At 53.8% G+C, this 26,732-nt stretch overlaps 1 protein-coding gene across 3 annotated transcripts; it reads right to left on the bottom strand.

Annotated features, from left to right (window-relative positions):
- Positions 1 to 26,732, bottom strand: SPSB1 (splA/ryanodine receptor domain and SOCS box containing 1). Of its 3 annotated transcripts, none has more exons than XM_036396385.2 (3): positions 26,627 to 26,732; positions 5,936 to 6,740; positions 1 to 1,968 (listed from the first exon to the last, which is right to left on the bottom strand). In XM_036396385.2, exons 2-3 carry the CDS (start codon positions 6,627 to 6,629, stop codon positions 1,841 to 1,843), a joined length of 822 nt encoding a protein of 273 aa, XP_036252278.1. In that variant the 5' UTR covers positions 6,630 to 6,740; positions 26,627 to 26,732; the 3' UTR covers positions 1 to 1,840. The 3 variants fall into 3 exon arrangements, with proteins under 3 accessions (XP_036252278.1, XP_036252277.1, XP_036252279.1); XM_036396384.2 differs by lacking the exon at positions 26,627 to 26,732 and adding an exon at positions 25,501 to 26,156; XM_036396386.1 differs by lacking the exon at positions 26,627 to 26,732 and adding an exon at positions 6,945 to 8,482.

Genomic DNA, 26,732 nt, shown 5'->3' with positions numbered 1-26,732 from the left:
TAATATTTAATAAAGTTTATTAGGTTACTGAGTGCTATCTACAGTCATAAAATAGAAAGGATTTTAAACTGTACAGAGTCATGTCCTGGTGAAGTGAGGAGAGATGGAAATGAGGGAGCACAAAGGGCAGCAGAAGTAGGGAGAACACAGCTTCTTCCCTGGAGTTCTGGAAGACACTGGTTCAAGTTGAAGGCAACCAAGCAGGGCTCCACACACTGAATTTTGTGTCCCACCCTGCAACAGAAACTAGTACAAACCCCTACGTTGAAAGAAAAACCTCATATAATATTAGAATAAAAAAGGGGCACATCACACCCCACCCAGTCTTGGCACCAACTCTGTGCTTTAAAAAATATACTATGCAAGTAGTTTATTTTCAAAAATGTACCCTACAGCAGCTGTTTAAAACATGTTCTTATACATACACCCCACATATATATATTAACATTTTCAACAACTAAACTCATTTGTACCTACACAAAACTGAGGGGATAACTCAAAAGCAAAAACAAAACAATCACACAAACATTTTTCAAGGAAAAAAAACACAAAGAAATGTGCAAAATAACCCCAGAAAGGCAGCATAGTAACCTGTGGAGAGGTCAAGAGAGCAGCTCCTGCTAACAAAGGAGTGTCACCTCTTTACCTGGCTACTGAGGATCTATTTGGGATGTGCTGATTTTGCCTGAATTGCTTGTCCTGTTTATTGCAGCTCTCTCCTGCTCCCCAGCTCTGGAGAGGTTCAGTTTCCTCCTGCTGTGCCTGAAGATCCCCCCTGGCCTGTCTGAGCCCTGGGGCTGCTGCTGGAGCCCCCTGTGCCCCCTGCTCTGGGACAGAGGGCAGAGAGCCCCTCCTGCTGCAGACTTAAGGGGGATTAGGGCGGTCTGGGACAGAAGTGAGCCTGGCCCGGGTGGATTTAAGCAGCTTATCAAGGAGAGAATTCCCTGGCAGTGCCATTAGTGAACATGGAGGTTTCTCTGAGGGCGGAGCATGGGGCAGAGCTCAGGGGACAGGAGCTGCAGCTGTGACAGATGTGTGACAGATGTGTGACAGCTCAGGGGCCCCAGAGCAAAGGTGCAGCTCTCAGTCAGGGAGGAGGAGGGTGGGGACACAGCCTGACTGCAAAATCAGCCGTGAGAGCCCCGGGGAGGAGGCAGGGCAGAGCGGGGAGCAGGATGAGCACTGGTGCTAAACAAGGCAGCAGGAGTCACCACCTGTCAAACAGCAACAGAGCAAGGTGAGAATCCCAGCACAGACACAGACATCAGCAACACAACCACCTTCTCCAAGTTCAGAAGTGTCCTGGTGGAGGAAGGGCTCTTGGTTTTGGTGTTTCAGGGCTTGGGGTTGTACTTTTTATTTTTTGGCTTTTAAAAACTCATCAATTAATTCTTTATGGTACTCCAGACTCTTTCCAACTCCGCTGGCCATCCTGAGCCTTTCCATTCTCAGGACGTGGTCTTGACATTTCTATTCCTAATGCCTCCTCTTCCTCAGATCTTGTTCGAATTCTTACATTTATCATTATTCTTTTCTCACCATCCTTCCCTTTGGCTGGTACAGAAGAACCATTCCCCTGGAGCCCAGAGAGGCAGCACAGCCTTTTCCCAGGAGGAGAGGGGAGCACAGAGCTCTGTCAATGTTCCTCTGGCCAGTGTGCTGGGGAAGGGACTCCCAAGGAGCAGAGAGCACTCAGCTGTGAGCCAGGGCTGCCCGGGAGGCACCGGGGGCTGCAGCAGTGGCAGGAATGCAGGAATGCAGGAATCCATCCTCTGGCCAGGCAGTTCCAGCAGGGCAGGGCCTAGGGCGGCTCCATCCACCTCTGTCCTGGAGCTGACGGTCATTGGTAGAGCAGGTAACTCTTGAGGGAGGCTGGCAGGGGCAGCGTGGGGATCTCAGCCAGTCTGTCCTTGCCCAGGGCAAGCCTCACCGCCCGCCGGCACAAGTCCATCAGAGGCAGGGGCTCAGCTGGGGAGAGAGAGCAGAGACATTACCAGCCCTGTCCAGGGGGAGCAGCCTCACCCGCTCACCCTGCAGCTTGTACACCCCCAGAGAAACTCTGAGCAGGAGCACTGGAATGAGGGGCACACTCACACCCTCACCCTGCAGCTTGTACACCCCCAGAGAAACTCTGAGCAGGAGCACTGAATGCCTGGCACAAGGGGCACACCCACCCTGCTGCTTGTAAACCCTGGGAACACTGAACCCCTGGCACAAGGTGCACACTCACACCCTCACCCTGCTGCTTGTAAACCCCCAGAGAAACGCTGAGCAGGAGCACTGGAATGAGGGGCACACTCACACCCTCACCCTGCAGCTTGTACACCCCAGGGAGCACTGAATGCCTGGCACAAGGTGCACACCCACCCTGCTGCTTGTAAACCCCCAGAGAACTCTGAACACCTGGCACGAGGGGCACCCTCACACCCTCACCCTGCTGCTTGTAAACCCTGGGAACTCTGAGCAGGAGCACTGAATGCCTGGCACAAGGTGCACACTCACACACACCCTGCTGCTTGTAAACCCTGGGAGCACTGAATGCCTGGCCCAAGGTGCACCCTCACCCTGCTGCCTGTAACCCCCAGGAGCTCTGAGCCCCTGGCAGGGGTGCAGCACCTCAGCCATTCACAGCTCCAGCCCCCAAGCACTCCAGCAGGGCACGAGGTGTCCGCAGGCCACTCCAGCCCGTGTGTGAATGGAACAACCCCACAACAGCAGCTGCAAGTTCCTCCTCTGCAGTTCCAGTCAGAACACATCTTCCAGCTCATGCCTCTCGCTGCAGTACCCAGAGACTTCTGTAGAGTCACTGCAGGAAAAGGCGACAGCAGCCAGAGCCTCGGGGGTCTGGGTACCCTGAAAGCAGCATGATTTATCTCACACAGGAGGGGAACAGCTGTCAGCCCCTCATTTGTACTGCACAGCTCCCAAGGAAAGCAGAGCCATCTGTCAAAGCTTTGCACCCTGACACTTCCCAGCAGAGCAGTCCCTCCCGTGTCACAGAGCCAGGAAGGATACAAGCCCTTGGCTATCTTTTTCTGCATCCTGTACTTAAACCCCTGAACAAGATAATACAAGTTTTTCAGGAATGGCACACGGGGCCTTTGGCTGCTGAGGAGTCACTCACAGCACAGAGGGGACTGAGGTCAAAGCCAGAGGAGGAAAAATCACATGAGCTGCTCACTGCTGAGCCTGTCAGAGCTCACCCTGACACTGCTCAGGCCTGAGGGGCTCCTCCTGCCCCAGCCAGGGCTGACACATCCCAAAGCAGATAAATGCCATCCTTCCATGGCCTGAGGGCTCTGCTGCACCACTAGGTAGCTTCCTTTGCTCGCAGACACCTGAAAGCACCCACAGGTGAGCTTGGCTCAGAAGCTGCAGTTGCCATAGCTTTGGTAGATGCTTCCAGCTCCACACCACACGAACCTGAGCGCTCACACAGCTTGCCAAGCCCAGCACTCCCCAGTGCTGTCCTGTGCCACCTGTCCTGTGCCACCAGGCTGCAGCCAGCCCTGCCCCGTGTGCTGCTCCCCCATGCCAGGGTCCCTGCTGCCCCTGCTCAGGGACAGACACACTGCTGCTCTGTGCCCTGCCTGGGACACTGCACAGAGCCCTGGCAGCACTCCCTGGCACTGCCCAGGGCAGCTCATTCTGAGCACTGGGGCACAGACCCAGGGTCTGCATTCAGAGTCTGCCCCAGTTCTGCCTGCCCTGCACAGGGACAGCTGGGACAGAGGCACTGCCCAGCCAGCACCCCCAGCACCAGGGGCCTCACCCCCAGAGCCTTTAGGTACTCACAGGACAATCACATTTCAGTTCAGTGGCCTCTAAAGGAGAGGCTCTTCCACAGAGACTCGGGTCTGTCCTCACCTATTCTGCACTGCCATCCCAGGGTGAGCAGAGCAGCAGAGAAAGCACACACACACACACACAGAGCTGACCTCCTTCCATTCACAAGCACCACAATCCCTGGACAGTGCTGCATTGAGTGCTCCCAAGTGCTCAGAGCCAGACACCTTCTTTCTGCCTGTGCCAGAACAGCATCCCATCCCTGCTGGCCTGCTGCCCACGATTCACTGCTCAGCCCAGAGCTCACACCACAGCTCCAGCCTGGAGGTGGCCCTTCCCTGCTCCAGCAGCTCTGTGCCAGCAGCTCCACACTCCCTGCCTTGGACTGGAGCTGCAGGGCTTGGCTCGGGCCCTGCAGCAGAACCTGGATCCTGGAGCTGCTGCCACCCTCGAAGCTGCTGTGGCAGGAAGAGCTGGGCTTTCTTTGGGTGAGAAAGGGCTCTGCCAAGAGCTCTCTGCTTGCTCTGGCAGAGTGGAAGTGAGTTTCCCAAAGCACTTGCACATTTTGCTCCTGCCCCTTTGCAAGGCTCTCCTGGTCACTCTGACAGCTCAGTTCTCTGGTTGCAGCTCTGTGGCACTCAGGGTTTGCCAGTGCTGGACACCCCTAGCACAAACACAAGAGCCCTCGAGCAGACACTGCTCTGGAATGCAGGGGAAACTGCTCTCCATACCAATACTGCCAAATTTATTTCACTAGTGACATAAATCCAGATTTTTATCCACATCCTTCACCTCTCTCCTCCACCCTACCCAGAAGACTGAGTCACAGTCTGGCCCCATGGGAACTTCTGACTATGAGAGATAACAGACTTTAGCACATTTGGACAGCCAAATTTATTACTAAGCTTAGCTAGAGATTGATCTGCCTGGTTAGTAAAAGGGCTGGCATGTGAGCTGGGCTGACAACAGCACCCAGCCCCTGCTAGAAACGAGCACACCCTGCTCTGAGAGAGGCAGGGGAGTGAGCCACCCTTCTGAAAGATGGAAAACATTCCCATTTTCTCTTAGAGGGGAAGATCTGTCCCTGTTCTTGCCTGCAAGGGATTTTAAACATCCCCTTGAAGGAAGGGGATTGTCCCAGAGACTGTTTTCTGTAGAGAGACACCAGGATTGCAGTGCCAGTAATGCAACTGTCAGAAGAACGTTCCTGCTGCTCTTCTGGCAGCAACACAAGGTTTCCCATCTCCAGCTGGACAACTGGCATCACCTCCTGCCACCACAGCACCTCCCCAGCCCTGCCTGCTCCCTGCAGAGTGCCCTGGTGACAGCACAGGTGTGCAGACAGACGGACTCTGTGCACTTTCCATGGGGGACTCACTCAGAGCTGCACCCATCAAGGGCCCAGAGCTGCACGTTCCATGGAGGGCTCACAGCTGCACCCAGCAGTGCTGCTGCTGACACAAACCCTCCCCTGTCACAGACATCTTTTATGAAAAATCTTTTCTTTAAGATTTTTCCCCTTGAGAAGCTGAGAAGCCTCAAGAACCAAATGTAAACAATGGTTATCTGCTGCTGTGGAATGCAACAAGTGAATCTGTGATTAGTCTCATAGAGTTGTTTCTAATTAATAGCTAATCACAGTCAGCTTTTCTTATCATTCTTTTTTTTTTTAATCTTAGTTAACTTTCTAATAAAATCTTTTTTTCTATTTTTTTAGTATAGTTTTAATATAATATATATCATAAAACAATAAATCAAGCCTTCTGAAACATGGAGTCAGATCCTCATCCCTTCCCTCATCCTCGGACCCCTGTGAACACGGTCACACCCCTCCCCTGCAGGAAGAGGAGAACCCTGCCCAGGATGGCCCGGGATGGCCCGGGATGGCCCAGGATGGCCCGGCAGGGCAGTGCTGCAGGGCGGGCAGGGCAGGGCTGCAGGGCAGTGCTGCAGGGCAGTGCTGCAGGGCAGTGCTGCAGGGCAGGGCAGTGCTGCAGGGCAGGGCAGGGCAGTGCTGCAGGGCAGGGCAGTGCTGCAGGGCAGTCAGGGCAGTGCTGCAGGGCAGGGCAGTGCTGCAGGGCAGGGCAGTGCTGCAGGGCAGGGCAGGGCGGGCAGGGCAGTGCTGCAGGGCTGCAGGGCTCATACTCACGGTCCAGTCCGTTCAAGTAGCACATGCGGATCTCGCAGTGGCCCCACACGGCGCTCACCACCGGGTACAGCTTTTTGCCCTTGAGCCCTCGGAAGGCCACCCCCATGTACTGCCCGTCCACGATGAAGCTCAGGGTGCCATCGTCCATGTCCAGCACCACCAGGAAGGAGTCGGGCACGATGAAGGTCTCGTCGGGCTCCAGGAAGGCGGGGTAGGTTTTGCTGGGCTGGTTCTTGCCGTCGTGGTAGAGTCTGTTGCGGCCCAGGTCCCAGCCCCAGGACTCGTGGTTGTTGCCCACGAGGGTGGTGTAGCCCACGGAGTGCAGGGGCGCCTCGGCCGTGGCCACCCCCACGACGGCGTGGGTGCCGCGCTGGCGCATGGCCCAGGTGATCTGCCAGACGTGCAGCCCCCGCGTGTAGCCCACCTTGCCGCGGATGGCGTCCGTGCTCTGCGCCACCGGGTGCCGGTGGAACATGAGCTTGTCGTCCTCCTTGACGAACACGTTGAGCGAGCGGTCGTCGTTGTTCCACGAGTGCAGCAGCTGCACCTCGTAGGACACGGGGGGCATGTCCAGCAGCAGGTCCAGCCGCGTGGGCTTGCTGTAGTCCAGCCCCTGCAGCTCCTGCTTCAGCGGCCGGTACACAGGGTCCCTCATGTCCACAGTCTTTATCCCCCCCGTGACCTTCTGACCCATGGCTGGCCTCCTCACAGGCTCATCGAGTTACCTGGCAGCTCCTGCTGTCATCCAGCCCCGCAGGAAAGGCTGCCAGGAGGCTTCGTCCAGATGTGCACCACTCAGGATTGCCTAATGGATGGAAAGAAAAACAAGAGACGAGTTAAACATTAGCACACTCAGCCCTGTGTGCCACACTCACAGAGCACTGCATTCATCTGTTTATCCCAACAAGGTGTGCTTCCCTTCCACCAGCCAGGAGGGGTGCACACATCAGCTGGCCACGGGTGCAGGGCTGGGGAGACGCTTCCCTGCAGCTAAAGCTGTGCTGAGTACCTCGGGGGCCTGGCTGCAAGTCCAGAGCAGCAGACCAAAGCTGCTGGGGCACCCTCATCCCAGCAGCTCCGGCCCCTCCAAACCCCTGCAGCCAAGGGCAGATAAACCTTTGCCGGGCTCGTCCCAAGTGAGCAGCTTCTCTTCTCCAAGAGGGAAAAAAATCCCCAGCTTCAGCTGCAGAGTCCAGGGGGAGGAGCAAGATCCTTCCCACAGTTGAGCCGTTTTCCTTCCAGATTGCAGAGAAACCTCTGAGAGGTTTAAGCCAGCTTGGCCAGAGGTCCCTGCTCACTCTGTGCACCTCTCCTCCAGCACTGCATCCACTCCAGTGTCTCTGCTCTCACTCAGCAACACAAACAGCCCTCTGTCACACAGCTGCCAAACTGGGGGCAGCTATTAGGAGAATTAGAAGTGGGAGGGGTGCAAACGAGCTTTCTAAGAAAAAAAAGTGTTATTTTAACATTTCCTGAAGTGAGGCAATCATGCAGCGCTCCTGCCAGCTACAGTCACAACATTTACTCACAACCAAGGACCTCATCTGGCATAGAAAATAGAGCATGAATCAGATCTGGTTTAAAAATAAGATTACTGGACATCAGCAAGGCTTCAGCAAGAAGGTGAACAGGGAGGGCTCACTGTGTTCTGGGTTAGGGGTGAATTCAGCAGCTTCCCCACAGTCTTTTCCTGCCAAGGTATGCCATTGGAACAGTGAGCTAAATCCCAATTCTTAAGTAACAAAAGACAAGACTATTTTTTCTTTCCTTACCCACTTTTTTTAAAGATCATGAATAGAGAGGAAAATGCCTGAGTTTTTTTTAAAGTCACATCCCAGTGCACAGGCTGCAGTACAGATATTTCAAACTATTCAGGGACCTCAGATGTTGGGCACTGAGACAGAAGATGCCATTTAAATAGGCTCCAGCCATGTTATCAGCTGCTGAGATGACCACCACACATCCTGGAAGTGAAATAAATGCCATCCACAACATCCAGACAAATCCTGGACTGTGTAAGCCAGCTGGTCACCAGCTGAAGAAAGCAATAACAGCAGAACCAGCTGAGGGAGGGCAGCAGGGGATGGCAGGGCATCCTCCTGCCACAGCTCATGGCTGAGCTGCTGTGCCCCATGAATTTCCATGGATCAGAGCCCCCCAGGCGACAAGGGACAGCAGCATCTCCAACCAAGGGATCCCAAGAGCAAACCAAAGCAGACATCAGCTGAGCTTCCCTGGGAGAGGCACATTAAAGCTGACCCAAAGTGATTTTGGAAAAGGTTCAGTGCAGGCTCTTTGCTCAGCTGGGATGAAGCCCAGGCAGCAGCACCAGGTGAAATTCCCTGGCATTCCAAGGCCCGAGGCACACGGACAAAAGCTGTCAGCAAGGGACTGGCACGGCACACGTGGGAGTCCAGAGGCAAATCCAGCTGCTGGAATTTTGATTAGGATAAGGGAACAAAACATTGGCGGAGGGAGGAGAGGCAGAGATTTCCTGTGCAGTACATGTGAGAACACAGTATAGGAAACAAGAACCAAAACAAAGCAGACTGCAGGAGTGCAGAACTCTTTGAAGCACAAAACACTCAGCAGAAGTGAGGGAATACAACTGCGCTCTTCATTAGCAAAACAATGCCTTGTTCACTGTGGCTTTTTGCCTTTTGCCAGCATAAGCTTCATCATATTTCTCTGAGGCTGCTGCAGCAGGGAGGGAAAGGGAATCACCCCAGAGAGAGAGCAGGGGCAGAGAGCCCTGAGTGCCTGCTCTGCCCAGAAGATCCCAAACGCAGGCACCACTCAGCACCTGCACTGCTCAGGAGCCTTTCCCAGGCACTGCTCACTGCAGATGACAGACAATGGCCAGAATAAAGAGAAAGGGGTGAAGAAAGGGAAGAGATTGAAGCAGAGGGTGGGTGAGAGTGAGAGCAGGGCAGGTACAGCCAGCCCATGCCAGGATTGAAGCTCCTTGTTGGGGCAAGGCAATAATCCCTGCCCACAGCTGGCTCTGCTGCTCCTGGCCCCAGCCCGGTCTGGCACTGCACAGTGGCACCTTGCCCTGCAGCCAGGAGCACAACCATGCCCTCACCTCCTAAAAGGAAAAGCCTCTGCATGCACAAGACAATGCAGGCACATTCCTGCAGCAGGAGGGAGACAGAAAGGCTTATCCAGTGAAATTAATGGATTAATGCCCTGGGCAGCTCCACAGCCAGCCATAAATGAGAAGATAGGCTGGGGAATGAGCTGCTTCAAAACCTCTGAGCTGCTACAGGTTTAAGTAAAATGTAAACACTGAAAGTGCTTTTATCAGTCTTATCAACAGCTCAGGCTTGCTGCAACTCTGCTCTGCTTTGCCAACACCAGCTCATCCCCAGGATGCACTCCTGCTCCCAGGCTATTGCCAGTTCTATTGTTAACATCATGGGCTTAAAAACCAGGGAGTGAAATTCTAAGGGTGCCTCAGAGAAAAGGATTCCCTGCTATTTTCAGTGAGAATCAGCTCTCCCTTCCATTTAGGTGTTCAGAGCAGGCTGTCACTTCGCCACGCTAGAAGGAAATGCCAGGCTCCAAAACAACTGCTTGCTGCAAATAGATCAGGGCAGGAGACAGCAGAGACATTGAAATGGAAGGGAAATCCTGCTGTTAAATAGGGAGAACAGAGCTCTGCAAGCAAGCCACTGCCTGTGGCAGGGCAGAGCTGGTTCCAGCTCCTCTCTGCTGCTCAGAAGCTCAGGTCCCTCACAGAGTTTGTCCCTCCCTTGCTCTGCACCTACAGGACAACTGTCTGTGGCAGCACCAACAACAGGAACACACGAAGGATCCTCAGCTCCTTCATTCCTGATCCACTTTTACTTTATTTCTTCAAGTCAGTTTACTGTGGCTTTATCTCCTTCCCATAAATTCATTAGGTGTACTTGTACAGATAAGAGGCCAAACCTTTACACACCTCACAGGCTCTGGCTGCTCTGCAGACAATGAATCAGAGCCCTGCCCTAGAGACACCTCAGCAGAAAGAAAAGGAAATTATATACATTACTGCACATGGTCAGTGACTTGCTAACAGCTCTAGAAGCTGAACCAAAGGATCCCAGACAGCACCAGTGAATGAGACTGAGAAACCCACTGTAGTTTTGCTCAGGTTTCTATGATTTCACTAGAAAAGCATAAGGAAAACTTGGTTAATTTTCTTGGGCTGAATGTCAACCCTGCAAGCCAAAGGAGCCCCACAGCTCCCATTCTGCTGGCAGGTAGGAATGTGCACAGTCAGAAAGCCCACAAACACCCTCCACAACGCCTTCCCTTCCTCAGAACTGCTCCCACACCAGGGATTTCCCCTCCCTGGGCTGAGAGCAGACCCCTTGATCAGAGATATTCAAGCTAAAAGCCAAGGTGGGTCAGCAATGCTACAGCCCATCTTAGGAGGGGTGAAGAGGAAAGGAGCCTCTAACAGCACCAGAGCTCAGCCCCAAAGAGCCAGGACACCCCATTTTCCCTGCTGTTAGTTCTGAGCACCTGGAACACAGCAGGTGAGCTGCAGTGTGTGTCTGTGCCTGCTGCAGAACCTGGCCCAGGAGGGCTGTGACACTGACACTGTCACACCTGGCCTGGGTGGAGCAGGGCTGTCACACTGTCACACCTGGCCCACGAGGGCTCTCACACCTGGCCCAGCACTGATGCAATCGCTTCAGAGCATCCTGGCCTCAGCACCTTCCCACCCCTGACCAAACCCTGGGCAAAGGCAGCCTCACCTGGGCTGCTGAGCTCCCCAGAGCTGTGCTGGCAGAGCCCAGGCAGCTCCAGCAGAGGTGACAGAACAACAGCAGCAGCAGCACGGCCAGGTGAGCGTGGAGCGCTGGAACTGGGATCAGCACTGGGCAGGCAGCCCTTGCTGGTTTTGGCAGCCTCACTCGTGGGGAAGGATGGATGCCACAGGGCCAACCTGCTCAGCCCCCAGCCCCTGAGGAGCAGCAGCAGCTTGGCTCAGCAGGTTCAGCTGCTGGCAGGGCTCTGCAGCCTCCTCAGAAAGTGAAACTGCAGCCACAGAGCAGAGAGCTCGGGCAAGGAAGAGCCAGGGAAGGGGGCACGTGTCCCACAGACAGCAAAATGCTCCAGCAGAGCATTCTGAGCCCCCTGACAGGCCCCTGTGCTGGAGAGGTGTCAGGAGAACAGGTCCCTGGGGGTTGGCAGTGCTGACCTGGGCTGGGAGGGCCCCACAGCACAGAGCCCCAGCCACCCCAGGGCTCTGCTGGCACAGGGAGCCCACCCTGAGCCCACCAGGGAAGGCAGGACAGGGCACTGCCCACACTGCCAGGACCTGCAGCCACAGGGGCAGCTCCTCTCCTCCTCACCCTGGCACCACCCAGGCAGCTCTGATGAAGATTTCTGCCTGTTTTGGCAATGCCCTCTCACCTCATCCCTCCAGTGTCTGGCTCTGGCACAGTTCAGGCAGTTCTGCTGACAATTCCTGCCTGTTTTGGCAATGCCCTCCCACCCCATCCCTTCAGGGTCTGGTTCTGGCACTCTTCAGGCAGCTCTGCTGAAGATTTCTGCCTGTTTTAGCAATGCCCTCTCACCCATCCCTCCAGTGTCTGGCTCTCCAGAACAGAGCTCTGAGGTTACTCACAGCAGCACGTCTCAGTCAATGAAAAGCTGAAGCCATAACCACCACCCATCCTCAACCAAGCCACTTGCTAGACACTTAAACAAATTTCCACTGTCTACCTACCCAGCCAGTTCCTGTGAACTACAATGCTGCATAATCTGGCAGAAAATAACTCTAAGCAACAGGAGAGAGCTCACTTTGCAAAGTATTTGTAATGATGGAAGCAACTCAGAAGGAGTTCCAGAAGTTTGTGCCAGAGATCTTCTCTCCCATTGAAGGCAGGTCACAAACAGCAATTTTGGTTGCAGAGAAAAGGCATTTCTGCATTTCTTTAAATGAAACAAGGGAACTCGGGCTGCTTTTCCTCACAGAGGAAGTTTAGTGGATGTTTCAAAGGTCATTAGGCTCCTTCCAGCTCTGGGTAAGGTAACTCATGAATGTCAACTGCCTGTTAAAGCCCAGGCACAAATCAGGACTCTTTAAAACAGCTCCTCACAGGCAGATTGCAGTCATTTGTCTGCAGCAATTATGATGTTCTCTCCCCTTTGCTGCTCTTCACTTCCTGCTGCTCCAGAATACCTGCCTGCAGCCAGCCTGGGCTGGACAAGGCTTTACAGGCACACCAGTGACCTGATGGACTGGGCTTCCAGGTACAGCAGCACCTGAACCGTGCTGGTGCCACAGCAGAGCTTGTCACCTGCCCAGGTGCCAGCCAGGCCACCCTGCAGTGCAGGCATTCATTCCCTGAGGCTCCCAGGTGACAATGCCCACTGAACTGAGCCATCCCTGCTGGCAGTGCACACTGTCACCTGCCCAGGTGCCAGCCATGTACCCTGCAGAGCATCCCCTGAGGCTCCCAGGTGACAATGCCATCCCTGCTGGCAGTGCACACTGTCACCTGCCCAGGTGCCAGCCAGGCCACCCTGCAGTGCAGGCATTCATTCCCTGAGGCTCCCAGGTGACAATGCCCACTGAACTGAGCCATCCCTGCTGGCAGTGCACACTGTCACCTGCCCAGGTGCCAGCCATGTACCCTGCAGAGCATCCCCTGGGTGACAGCTCCCACTGAACTGAGCCACCCCTGCTGGCAGTGCAGGGCTGGGGACAGGCCCTGCAGGGGCACACTGATGATGCTCATGAGAGGTGTTGAGCCCAGCTTTGTGCCACGGGGCTGCACTCCAGAGATTCCTCTGGAGGGAAGAGCAGGAAGCTCAGTCTGAGCAGCACCTGAGCACGGTGGGGAAGGCACAGACTTCCCACACTCCCAACTTCCTTGGCTGCACCCAAGAGATGTGTCTACAACCTGCTTGCAGACTAAAAACCACCACAAATAAGTCACATAAGCACAGCAGGAGGAAAGGTCACAGGCAGAGACTCATATCCACAGGCTCACCTTCCTTGCACCTCTGTACCTTCACCTGATTTTCCCTGTGTTATGGAGACCTTGCACACAAGCCCTGCTTCCAGAAGAAGCCTCACAACCCTCTAAAGGCTGGAATCTGTGCCTGGCACATTGCAAACACAACCCCCAGTGTTATAACCCAGCAGCAGCTGGAAGGCCTGGTCCAACTGCCCTGCTGGCTGCATGGTTTTCCCTGCAGCACTGGATAGGCTGCATTTAGAGAGGCATTTCCTCCACAATTAAGCCACCGTGAATTTTAAACAGTAAATGTTTATGTTCTGCACTATTTGCATTAAAGAACCCCACATAATCCAGAACAAGCCACCCTCTTGCACAACAACTCCCTGCTTTTTGTTATTTCCCCACTTAATCTGCAGCCTACACTGCCCACTGTCCATCCCTCACCTCTGTTTAACTATCTGGATTCATGAGTTTTGTCTGATAATGAGGGGAGCAGTGGGTGGAAAGAATGATGGTTGATGAAACCTGTGCCCAGAGTTTCCACTCCTGTATCAAAAGCACTTTTTTGGCTGTGGCCAACACCACCACCAACCCATCAGAACAAAACCCTGCATGACAAGGCACTGCTCTCCCCTAAAAACAGTTCATTATTAATTTTTTAACAGAAACCCACGTTCTCAGCAGCAACCTACCAGAACTCCCCTGTGTCCCTTCCCAGGTGACAGCAGGGCAGAGCATTTCCCAGACAGATGGATTGAAAACACCCACAGTGGAGTGTGAGGAGTCAATCCCTGCTCCTAAAGGCAACCCAACATCAGTGTCAGGAGCCACAGACCCAGCAGGACCCCTCCTCTCAGGTAAGCAGCTGGAGCTTGAGCTATTCTAATATGAAGTTGTTCAGTTACTGTCTCTTCCTTTTTTCATTTAAGGATGTCACAAGCACTGCTAACAGTAAAGCAAAAATCCCCACAGCAGAGCAGCTGCCAAGCACCAGATTACTCAGCCTGTTACTCCCAAGTAGGTTTATTGTGTCTGAAGCTGCAGCACATGTATTTACATCAAATACATCCCAGCCACAGGGGAAGTTGTGCAAGTGTCTGGTACTGCTCCTCACTGCAGAGACAGCACCGCTGAAACCTGGGCCGTGCACTGGGAACAAACAAATCCTGGCCCATTGCAAGGGAGTCTCTGCTCCCTCCAAGAGAGTCCCACAGCACCAGGAGCTGGGTGCTGCTCTGGTTCAGAGGCCAGAGCAGCACATTCAGCAAAACCAGGGCCTCGTGGTGCACAACTGAGGTTATGCTCCATCCCTGCTTCCCTGGCACTCCAATCTTATTCTCTCTCACCAGTTTACTCCTGTAAACCCTCGAAAGCAGAGCCTGCCCACCCTCTGGGCAACCTGTTCCAAAACTTCTCATACTTGGGGTTAAGCATCTTCCTCCCTGTCCAAGTCACTCCAGTTCCTTAACCAGCCAGTTTCAGGTTGAATTTTGTGTTCATCCTCAGGTCAAATCAATCCTAAACAAGTGAATTCAACCCCTTGTCCCAGCTGTTAGTGCCTTCACACCACACAGCAAATTACTCTAAGCAACACAGCCATTGATCAGTTCACATGCCTTATTGCCTTACCTTGGCACATGGAAAAACACAGCATTCCTCTGTAACATTTACCCAGATCTCTCCATCCTGGGCTTCCCAAGTGCTGAAGAACAGGGCTGAGGTTGCACCCTTGTGTGTGAAGACCCCAGTGGATCTTTCACCCTTTGAACTGCAGGTTCAGGTTCTTCCTATCCTGAGGTCTGTAGAGTCTGAGGGTGTCACCACTGAGGACAAAAGCCTCACAAGAGGAGACAGCTGAGTCACTGAGGAAGTGACTTTTTTCATACTGTTTAGGAAACCATTCTGTTCACTTAGCACAAGGATGTTTTCAGAAGTCACCACCCTGCAATGCACCCAGAGCAGGGGCTCCTCACAGGTTCTTTAAGGCAAGAGCCCCAGAGCCTGCCAGATTCTGCAGTGCCTCCAGCAGCTGCCCAGAGGCAAAGCCACCTCCCAAGGTGAGTTCCAGCAGGTATTTCCCTGGCCCTGCTCTGAAATGAGATCCTGGGCCATGCCCTGCACAGCAGATGTGCCCCTGCTGCATCAGACAGTTCCTGTCATGGGCTGAATGATGACAACAGCATCTTCTCTGCCTGCCCTGGCCACCCCACAGCCTGGGCTTAGGAATTCTCCATCCCTGGTACAGGAGCAAGGCTGGGGCTCAGCCCTGTCTGTCCTCAGTGTCCTCTCCCAGTGTCAGCCCTCACGGCACCTCTAGGAAGCACTGCAGGAACAGGGCTGCTCTTTCAAAGCGGAAAAGATGAAAGCCAAAATCTGGATGCTCACACGGAGCTGATGCTCAGGACAAGTCTTTGGAGGCAGGAACAGCTCTGGACACAGACTGCTACCTGGAGGACTCTGCTCCCCCAGTCCCTCCACACCTCGGGCTGTGGTTAGCACCCCTGAAACTGCCCCTGTGAGGAGAACATCCTGCACACAGCCTGCGCATGGCACCAGTGTCTGACACCTCCTTTCCCACCTGCACTGCAGCCTCCCCTCAGGCTGCTCAGCTCCACCTGCACCTCCCAGCCCAGAGGGACCCTCTGGTGCTCCCAGGGGAGGACGGACCTGCACCTTCACCTGTCACAGCAAGCAGGGCTCAGGAGCTCCCAGCTCTCACATTTGTCTCCAAGGAACACGGAATTACCTCCAAGATAAAACCAGCAGTTTTATTATTATCAAAGTTAACTTTGCTTTGAAATACAGCTTCTTCCCCTGCATCAAAGGGCTGTTAATTTTAGTCTTGTAGCAAAAAAAAAAAAAAAAAAAAAAAAAAAAAAAAAAAAAAAAAAAAAGTAGAAGAAATGAAAGCAGCATCTGCTTGGAAGAGATGAATGCAAGATAAAAGGTGTCTGTGACAGAAAGCTGGCAGCAGCCTTATGTTTTCTATTCAAGTTTAATCTGGGAACAACAACCACCCTTAAACATAACAAAAGCTGTGGAAAAACCCTTTCCAAATCCAACAACATAGCCAGAAGATGCAATTTCTCTTCTCCAATCACTGCAGCAGCCAGTTGAGGTGAGGAGCCCAGACAAATCCAAGCTTGCTATACCAGGGTCACCCAGACCTTGGCTTGCTCAAGTCCACAACATCCCTGCTTCAGCCTCCAGCTGCTTCTCCCTCCCCCAGGTGTGCAGAGCTTCCCAGAGGGCTCCCACAGCAGAAGGAAGCTCTGAGCCCATGGCAGAGCAGCTCCAGGGTGTCTGGGCACTGAGGCAGAGCCCAGCAAACAGCAGTGACAGTTGTGCTCTGCCCAGCACAGCCTGCTCCTGCCCAGGCTCCATCAGCACCATCCCTGCGCAGTGCAAGGAGCGAAGCACGGATCCCCAGCCTGCTCTGAGCGGCAGGGAGTGTGGGAAGCTCCTTGAAAGCCTTTGGAATGTCGGGCAGGGAGAATCCCCGTGCCCAGGGCACCCTGCCTGACCCAGCCTGCTGCCAGCTCCCCAAGAGGTGCTGCTCACCTCCCGCTCCCGAGGCGGCTGCCAGCAGCTCTGCAACTCCAACACGGGAGCAACAACCCAAGGGACGAGCTGGGTGAACACGGAGCAGAGCAGTGCCCAGACATTTGTCAGCATTCGGCCAAGCACTCCAGCACAGGCTGGGGAAGGGGAGCCCTCCCTGTCCAGGAGCACACTCCACAAGCAGGGATGGCCCAGCAGCTCCCAAGTGCTGAACTAAGAGGATATTCCTGGCAGACAGATTGCACAAGAGACTGCTCGCACTGCCAGCTTTACTGGAACACACTCAGCAACTCCCCAGAGCAGAGCATGCCGGGATGATGCTGGATTTCTGACTTGTCATAAGCCAAAAAAGTTTAATGACATGGTTGGGCTCTGTGTTTAGCTATAATTGACCTGGGACATCCCATAATTAGGAAGAGACACTGCACATCTCACTGGAGCTGACAGTGAGCACAGACTCAGTGATGCAAGGTTCTGCTTTCCCCATCACCTGGAAGGGTCCCTGGAAATGGCTGTGGTGCTCTGAGACAGGCAGGGTGACCCAAAAGCTTTGGCTGGCTTCCTAAATCATCCACCAAAAGACTCCACAAAGCAGCAATTTTGAGATCCTTTCTAGCTTGCCTGCTTGAAGCTTTATCCCTGTAAAAGCTCAACCAGACAAATCATATTCGCAAGTGCAGAGTGCACCAAAAAGAGAGGAGGATAAAAGCACATTATACAAACCGTGGCTGCAGGAATGCACATGCTGCTTTCAGAGGACATCTGCACTGTAAGGTGGCCAGATATCCCAGAGCAACTTTTTCCTGGAAATAGCAGTTGTGGTAATGCAGAACAAATGTTTTTGCCAAAACAAGTGACCAGGACATGCACTGCAGCGTTGCTCACAGTAGCTGCAATACTACTTCAAGTGGCAAGGGGTGAAATTTGCCCCTCAGTCTTATTGGGACACACTCAGAATTTCACTCCTAAGCAACAGCTTCACAAGCTTGAACTCTGTAAATGAAGTGATATTTAAAGTGGCTTCCTCACCACCTCCAGTGAGCACCGTGTCCTGCAGGGGAGGAGGGAGCCAGCCACTGCTCAGCAGCTGAGCTCTGGGCTGGTGACAGGGAATGCTAGGGTGGTTTTTATCCCCTCTGTTCCCACCTTCCAAACCCTCTGACACCACCAGGAGCCTGAGTAAGCAGGGTCTGAAGAACACACATGTCCCTCCTTCCCTCCCTAGGGCTCCTCAGCAGACTAAACTGTGGCTTTCCCCTCTCAAGCAACAAAATTCCATACCTGTAATTATGCCAACAGCTTTCTGCTGTGACTATCCAGACTTGGCCATCCTTTCCATGAGGGTGATCCACAGAGAGACCTCTGCAGTGCAGGAGTCAGTGATGAAACACTCCTGAGCCCTTATCCGGGCACTCAACAGCTGCCTGCACTTCCAGCCTTCAAAGGCAAGACAAAGGCTGTACAGCCAACCTATCCTCCCTACATACCACAGCCACCACAGGTCCTCATCAGTCAACATGCCTTCCAAATAAGTGTTTAACATAAACATTTGTAGAGTCACTTAATTCCTGGTGAACCCAGCTATTTGATGTGGGCCACAGAGAGCTCCCATGACATCAATGGAAAGTTTCCAGTCAGAAAACCAGGGTTGAGACAGATTAATAGAAGTTAAGAAACAGGGATGAAGCAGCCTTGTAGAAACAGGCAAGAGATCTGTTCTGAAGCAAGATGCACTCAACACACTCAGCAACAAGCAGAAGAGAAGCTGCCTTGCTTTTTCAAATGTAGAGATCAAGAACAGCAGAGATAAGGCAGCTATGCTGTCTCCAGTGCAGGCTTCTGTCTTTTCTGGGCTGCTCAGTCTCAAAGTATGTTCAGCTGTTTCTTGGCTGCTGCTGAGGTTCTGATTCCTCCTTTGGAGCAGCCTGGATGGCTTGGCCAAGATTTGCTGTGTGCAAACACCAGTTTGAAAGCAGTGAGAGAGCCACTGCCACCCAGCAGCCCGTGCACCACAACCTCCCAAACACAGGACAGATGTAAACTGTCTGGAATATCCAACGTCTGGAACATCAAACAAAGACGCCACATCCAACAGCCTTTTCCTCCATTAAAACCTCCCACCAGACTAAACTCACCTTGAGGTTTTATTCCTGCAGTCAGCTCATCACACTGCTACTGCTGACTTTCAATGGAAGCATCACCTGAACCTCCCCAGGTAACACCAATCCCTAGGAGTTCCCAGCCAGGATGGACAGAGCTGGCTGTGGAGCTATTCACGCTGGAGAAACCCATCTAAGCACAGGTGATTGGGCTGCCCAGCTCTTCTGTGACCCTCTAGGCAAAACAGGGTTCCACAGAGGGCCCTGCAAAGCCACCTTGTCCCTGCTGGGCCATCAGCTCTGTCCACCTGGACCCCAGGATTACACCTGGCACCACAAGCCTGGCTCCGACCCCATTTCTGCACAGCCTCCTTCTGTGGTCCTCTCAGGTGTGCCAAAACAAGGTTTGAGAGCACACTGAACATTTTCCTGTTGAGAAGGGTTTTGTGCCAATGCAATCCCTGCTGTGCACCTTGAAATGGAGATTCCCATGAGGCCAAGGATTCTTTCAGAGCCAGTCTAGACTGAGGATTGGGTGGTGCTTTTGCCAAGTTTGAAGACAGCCTAATCCAAATAACATAAGAGCACATGCCTCTGAACAAGTGCTGGTTGTAACACCTTCCTCTCCACCTGAGTGACTGTAAGCTTCAGCCCCATTCTCCCATCTTAAACACACAGGGGGGTTTGTCCTCAGCCCTAATACACAGCACACTGCTCTCCAGAGCCCACCTGCACCAAGAAATCTCTTCTATCTAAAGCTCCAGGAGCCACTCAATTCTGATTTCTTACCAAAACCTGCAATTCTCCTCCATTTGAACAGAAAAGCATTGCTATATTTATCCCAGAAATCAGTACAGCGGAGGATAAGACATTTGCCTCATTCTGCTCTTGCCTGTTCCTAGGTGCATCCCAAAAGCCTTGCACACCTCTGGCCTAAAGCCTGACCTGCTCAGCTCAGCCAGGGGCTGCTGCCACGTCCCAGGTGCAGCCAGTGGAAATTCTGTTTAACCCAGGGATGCTGTGCTGCCATGGGGCTGTGCCACAGCCGGAGGCTGAGCTGCTCTGCCTGGAAGGGAACACCAGCATGGCCCAGGAGCCACATCCCTACACCTGGGGGCAGAGATGGAAGGGACCCCCTGAGCCACAGCTGGATTCCCTTTTGCAGGAAATACAGAGGGGGTGCTTACAGGAGAAATACAAACACCAAGTGTGCAAATGCACACACACACACACACCAAGTGTGCAAATACACACACACACACACCAAGTGTGCAAATACACACACACACACACCAAGTGTGCAAATGCACACACACACACACACCAAGTGGAGTGCACCAGGAGCACAGACTCCCTCCCAGAGTGACCAAAGCCCAGCAGCAGACTCACTGGCAAGCACTGGAGGCCTCTGCCATCCTGGGGGGACCCAGCACAGCAGTGCCCTGCTCTGCAGAGGGCAATTACACAATCCTCCCTGCAGATGTGGGCACTGCTCCTTCCAGGCAATCTCCCCAGGCGTCCCCTCCCTCTGGAAGTGTTGACACACAGAGCTGTGCCTCCTGCAAATCCAGTTCCGTGTCACACCAGGCTCTATCAGATTACCCAGATAAAGGCTGGGATTTAACGTGATTGTTACTCATGGCACAAGTGCAGACTTGGACCTGTGTGGGCACTGTGGGCACACAGGACCTGCCCCTTCAAAATCTCACCAGAGGCAGCACCTGCAGGCACCTGACACCCTGCTGGCCAGAGGGCCAGGAGCACCAAGTGCCAGTGAAACAGCTGAGTGAAAGCTCTCCATTCCTTCCAAAGCTGCTCCTTGACACACTTTAAAAAACCCAGCTATTTAGCAGCTTGTTGGTCCTTGAGTGGATCACCTGAAGATCAATTAACTAAGGCAGCTATCAAGAAATGAGAGTGTCCAAGTCCCAGGATGGAGCTCAGTCACTGATCCATTAAAAAACATAAGATACACACCTTGCCCTTTTTCCTCTCCCCATCTCAACCTCCAGCAAGTCAAACGCACAGCCTGGAACCCCAGAAGCAAAGTTTGGTGCTGGTCTGTCTCCACTCCCCAGATTCTCACCACCACCCAAGCTCACAGCAGCAGGTTAGCTGAGATTAGCTGCCCCTTTTTAACTTCTGCACCTTGGCAGGCCAGCGTGGCACTCTGCTAACCCCGCAGCAATATCCTGTGCAATCAGGACTGCACATGTGTGCAGCCTCCTGCCCTGCAGACCGTGCTGTGCTGGCAGGGGCTGGGAGGTGCATGTGCCTGAATCAGCCCCAGAGCCAGCTCTGAGCCTGGCACCGCTCCCAGCTGCCCTCTGATCCCTGCCAGAGGGAAGCACAGCACCCCAGAATGCTGTGAGGTGAGGAACAGGGGAATAACAGAGGGAAGCATCACCCTGGCTTGTCGCAGACATCTTTTATGGAAAATCCTTTCCTTAGGATTTTTCCTCCTGAGAAGCTGAGAGGCCTCAGGAACAAAATGCAAACAATGGTTATCTGCTGCTGTGGGATGCAACAGGTGGATCTTTGATTAGCCCATCTTGGATGTTTCTAATTAATGGCCAATCACAGCCCAGCTGGCTTGGACAGAGTCTGAGCCACAAGCCTTTGTTATCATTCCTTCTTTTTCTATTCTTAGCCAGCCTTCTGATGAAATCCTTTCTTCTCTTCTTTTAGTATAGCTTTAATGTAATATATGTAATAAAATAATAAATCAAGCCTTCTGAAACATAGAGTCAAATCCTTGTCTCTTCCCTCAGCCTGAGACCCCTGTGAACACCATCACACTGGCTCACTGTAGGTTAATATTCAATAGTTTGATTCCCTCCCACCCCCAGCTCCAGCCTGTTCCAGCTGAAGTGCGCAGTGTGCCCCATGCACAGCCCCAGAACACGGCAGTGACACCGTGGGGACACCAGGCAGGGCAGCCAGTGCTCAGAGCCCTGACAGAGGGGACAGCACAGCCTGCAGCAGCTCACGCCTGTCACACGAGCCCGGAACAGAGAGTCCAAGCATCTCCATTTCCTGCCCACAGGCATCAAGCCAGGTACTTTCTGGATGCACACAGCCCCACAGCCCTTCTCAGCACAAGGGTCAGCAGGTTTCCTCTGCAGCTGTTGGAGTTTACAGGAACCGGGGACAGGAGCCCTCCCAGCTCAGCTCACCCCTCACCAGCTGCTCACACAGCTCTGGGTGTTCCTTTACACGGGCACCTCCTGAGCCTTCAGACCCCAGATGCAGGACTGCCCTGGGATTAGTGTGGGACAAAGCAGCCCCTCCCTCCCTGCCCACGTGTAAACGTGATGGTTCAGCCTTAAAATGGCACTGACAATCAAGGGAGACTCAAGGGTGACTGAATATCAAGGGAGATTCAGCTCCAGGCGGAGCTGCTGCCAGCACAGCACAGCCCCTCACACCCAGCACCCCCAGTCTCAGCAGGAAGCAGCACAGGCTGCTGTGTGGAAGCATTTCAGGAGCCATTCTCGTTCTCCTCTCACTGAGCAGCAATGCTGCTCTCCCTGCAGCACAGGGCCAGGGGCCTGACCTGCCACCAGCAATGAATTGGGGCATCAGGGCAAGAACCTCACTTTGGCAAACTCCAGGGCCTGCTACTAACCTCCAAACACTATAGCCAGGATGCAGGCATTTTTCACACGTCTGCATTAAGTAGATTTTCAGTTACAAGAGGCCATTCAAACCAGAATTTATCCACGGAGAAGCTTGCAGAAGTTTGCACCAAGAATTTCTAAACATCTGAGACCAATGTAGCCTTCTCATGTAGAGAACTGCCTGGCCTTACCCCTTGCTTGCTTTTCTTGGCACTCCACCATCCGTGGCTCACGTTCTTCAGAACGAAGTTGTTTCTGCAGTTTTTGTGCAACTGAGTGCCTTTGTACATTTATGGTGTCAAGGCCCCATCTGGGATCTCCTCAGGACAGATTCCTGCCTTGATAACATACCAGCTCTCCAAAGAAAGCAGTTTGAAGCTAACATCCACACAGCTGCTCTGACTTAGGAGCTTCATCAAATTCCCCTTCCAGGCGAAAAGAAAAAGCCCATGTTTGGTAACTCCATTCAGACATCACCACCTTCTGCCCCAAAGCTCTCAATGGCTCTCACTCTGGTATCTGGCAGATGGTGCTGGTTGTTGGGGTCCTTTTGTTTGTTTGTTTTAAGTAAAAAGCTTTCTCCTTAAAGAGAAAGCTTTGTAAGAGAACAAAGAAATGTGTCACTTTCTCCTCCCAGGGGAAGTTGTACTGTTACACAGCAGCAGCACTGCTTCATCTTGAAGTCTGTCTTCCCATGTTCTAGAACAGAAGAAAACTCACAAAGCCACGAGACGAGGAAATATCAGTGGACAAGGCCCTCCAGCATTAAGGAAAAAAGCTAAGGCAAAGACACGTGGCTGTTTCTGTATTAAATGAGGAAAAGATGCTAACCCAAAGGACTCTGAACCTGACCTGCAATGCTGCTAAGTACAACACAAAACCAGAAGGGAGGGTGACAAGGCATCTTCCACATGGACACTGGCAAGCCCATGCCTTGCCAGCCCCAGCCCCTCACTGTGCACAGAGAGCACATTTCCCACCTTTTCCACCCCACTGCCAGGACGAGCCACATGGCAGAGCCCATAAATAAAGCCTGGCATTGGCATCCAGCCCAGCCCAGCCAGCAGGGAAACACTCCCTGGATGCTCTGGGAGTGCCCAGGGAGCGGTGGCAGCAGGGCCACACATGGAGGGGATGAGGAAGGAGCAGCCTGCAGCCCTCATCCCTCCAACCACGCTCCCTGGGGCACACACACTCACTGCCAGCTTGGCACCAGCTGCCCTGCACAGCTCAGGGCACTCAGAGCAGTGCCAGGCAGGACAGATGTGACACAGCTGTCCCCAGCAGCAGCACTCACACTGCTCCTCCCTGTGCTCCAGGACGCCCTCCTGCCCTCTCCTCTTTCCTCAAGAGCCAAAGTGTTCCTACAGCCCCGAGGGCTCTGCCAGGGCAGCCTGCAGCCCCAGGGCTGGCACAGCTGACTCAGCTTCACTGGCAGCAGGACACGGCTCATGCTGCACCCAGGCTTCTGTCAGTGCCTTCCCCACCACCTCCACACAGCCCACACCAAACCCATCTCACCAGGGAAATTTCTTTTCTATCTCCTTCCCTCAAACACTCCAGAGTTCAGGCAGCTCGTGCCACCCCAGAGCTACAGATAAAGGCAGTTCCTGCACCAAATTAACACCCAGAAGGAGGATTTTTCTTTTTCCTGTAAAAACCACTTAGTCTGCAAGAGAACTTTCTGACCAATGCCACAGACCAATTTACTTTATCCCAGGAGTTTCCAAAGCATTACCATTAAGGTCAGAGCAGTACAGAGTTAAAAGGGAATGGATGTTTTAGTAGTCCCTGGGAAAACACAATTAACAGTGGCACATTTTCCCCACCATGTGCTTGGAAACTATTATTTTTCAGCTGTATTTTCTCACACTCAGCAGAGAGTATTTGGCCATCACCTGTAGCCCACATCCCATCTTTGTTAAGGACAACTGCACTCTTCCCCCAGCAATTATTCACGGAAACAGAGGCAGCTACACCAATTACTCACATGGAGCAACTCAAGGGAAGATTTCTTTGTTTTCCAGAGCAGAGCAGTAACTGAAAGTGAGTCAACACCTTGACATGAGCTCATTCTGCAAAGGCCACCAGCAAAGGAACCCAGTGACTGCAGTCTGGTACCAGACACTTACTCACTTTGACTCTGCAGGCATCACAGAGCTTTGTCTGAGAGCAACTGGTGTCTGACTCGTGACTTGGCAGGGCAAGCTGTGGGCATGAGCTCCATCACACACCTGGAGACACAAAGGAGTGGGGCAGCAGCTCCACAGGCAGCCACAGACACCAGGTTTGGGAAGCTCAGAGCTCGGGCAGGGCTGTCAGCTGCTCCTCACTGCTGATGTGCTGAGCTGCTCTGCCAGCTAATGCATGAACAAGGCTCCTGCCACAGGACATGAGGAGAAGCTCAGCCCAGCTGAAATCAGCTCACTGGTGCTCCCTGCCAGCCCCAGTTAATCCTCAGCCCTGGGTGACTCCAGGCTCAGTAAATACAAGCGTACTAAAGCCCAAAATTACAGCCACCACTTGCCCTGGCCTCTCAGAGCCCATCAGATGCCAATTCCAATGTATGCAGAGGCATCAGCCACAAAATCTGACCAAGACACAAACCTCAGAGAGCCACAGGACATACTCCATCCCACATCTTATATTCTTCAAAAGCCACATTGTGACTTGGAGTATTGTCTGTCAGCACTGTCTGCACTCAGTCCCAAACCCTGGCACAGTGTCCTCACTGGCTCATCAGCTACAGATTTTTAATTCCAGGAACTTAATGAATTCTTAATTAGCCCTCACAAGACAAGCAGACCTTGCAGACTGCTTTCACTTTTTCTGAGGAAAGGAAATAGGGTCCAGGGGAAAAAACCAATGCAGAGACAGGAGAGCAACAAGCAGGGGCCATTCCCCAGCTCCAGCAGCAGCGAGGGGCTGCACACAAACACAGCACGTAGCAGCTGGCCAGTTCCTGGAACACCAGCCCACGTCCCAGCAGCATCCAGCAGCAGTTTACAAACAAGCCCCAAAGCACATCAGAGTGCACTTCAGTAACCTCCTGAGCAGAGGAGAGAGCCTGCGAGGGCTGCTGCACTGCAACAGCCCAACATCCCCTGAGGAATACACTGCTGCAGCTCATCCCCTGCCTCTGAGGGGGGTGAGGAGCAAATTGCTGCTTTATGCATCCATCAGCACCAGTACTGAGAGCCTCGGCAGGGCCAGCAGGGTGACAGGGCAGGGAGGGACAGGGCAGCTCAGGGAAGATGCTCCTCCACTTCTGTAAACAGCAGCACGGCTCTGTGGCATTCCTGGCTGTTCCCTTATTAACTCACCACGGAAATATCCTTCCTTGCAGGCTGGGAGAGCCCCTCTGACCATCCCACTCTCACTGTGAGGCCCTGGAGGCTCTGCACAGTTTGGTCCTGGTGATGCAGCAGCCAACGTACACCAGCAAGACTGAGCTGTCTGTGCTACTGAGCTTTGCAACGCTGCATCTGGTGTAGAAATCAGATGTTAGAGGGGTGGGAAAGACACAGATCACTCCTGGGACAAAAGGTTCATTGAGCCATCCTGCATCGCTGTCATGGAAAAAAAAAAAAAAATAAAGAGGTGATCTGTCTCCAAGGAGCAACTCCCATTTTTACAATCATGTTGTAAACTTCCTTATCTCGAGCCACGGCTCACACAATTGACAGTTTTTGAATCAGGCATGGCCACCAGGCACCCCGGCTGCCCTCTTTAGCCAGGGAATAAGGACAAAACACGGCACAGTCCAGCAGGAGGCTACAGCAAGACTGACCTTTTAACAACAGCCTAGGTCCTCCAGATAGAGGATTATGTAAGTCCCCGTTGAATTCGCAGAGGTTTATGTAGTAGGCAAAGAGACACAGTAACCAGACCTGGTAAGGCGTGCTCCGGAGCCCCCGCGGTAATTTCCCGACCCTGAAGGAACAACCCCGCTGTCCTACCGAGCGAACCGCTCCGGTTATCGGTGTTTGCTGTGGGAGCCCGCACACGGCACCGGGCAACGGCAGCCGCCCCTCCCGCGGCATCCCCGGCGCGGCTGCGGAGCCCCGGGGCCAGCACCCCATCACCGGGGCCCCCGGGGCCAGCACCCCATCACCGGGGCCAGCACCCCATCACCGGGGCCAGCACCCCATCACCGGGGCCCCCCGGGGCCAGCACCCCATCACCGGGGCCAGCACCCCATCAGTGCCCCCAGCCCATCACCGGCGCCCATCACAACACCATCGGAACCCCCGGGGCCCTTCGCCCCATCACCGGGGCCGCTCCCCGCTGCCAGCACCGGGCCCGGCAGGGCTGCGGCCGGCGCTCGGCCTCGCCCCGGCTCCGCAGCTGGCACCGCCCGCGGGCCCTGCCCGGCCCCGCTCGGCTCGGCGGGCACCGAGCGCGGAGAGGCCGCGGAGCCGCCCCGCACCGCCCGCCCCCCGCTCCTACCGTGCCCGGGCTGCCCGCCGGACCATGGCCCCGCTCCGTGCCGTGCCGTGCCGTGCCGTGCCCGGGCAGGCCGAGCCCCGCGCCCGCTGCTCCCGGCGCGCCCAGC

This window comes from Molothrus ater, chromosome 23, assembly GCF_012460135.2.
Source record: "Molothrus ater isolate BHLD 08-10-18 breed brown headed cowbird chromosome 23, BPBGC_Mater_1.1, whole genome shotgun sequence".
NCBI lineage: Eukaryota > Metazoa > Chordata > Aves > Passeriformes > Icteridae > Molothrus > Molothrus ater.
The sequence above is the reverse complement of the archived record's forward strand: the minus strand, read 5'-3'. Positions and strand labels throughout refer to the sequence as shown.

Bases quoted from the DNA above. Each gene is read 5' to 3' on its own strand.
- SPSB1 (XM_036396385.2), bottom strand. From the start codon at position 6,629: ATGGGTCAGAAGGTCACGGGGGGGATAAAGACTGTGGACATGAGGGAC. The intron at 1,969-5,935 runs GTGAGTATGAGC...CTCTCTCCCCAG, and splicing joins CTACTTGAACGGACTGGACC to CTGAGCCCCTGCCTCTGATG.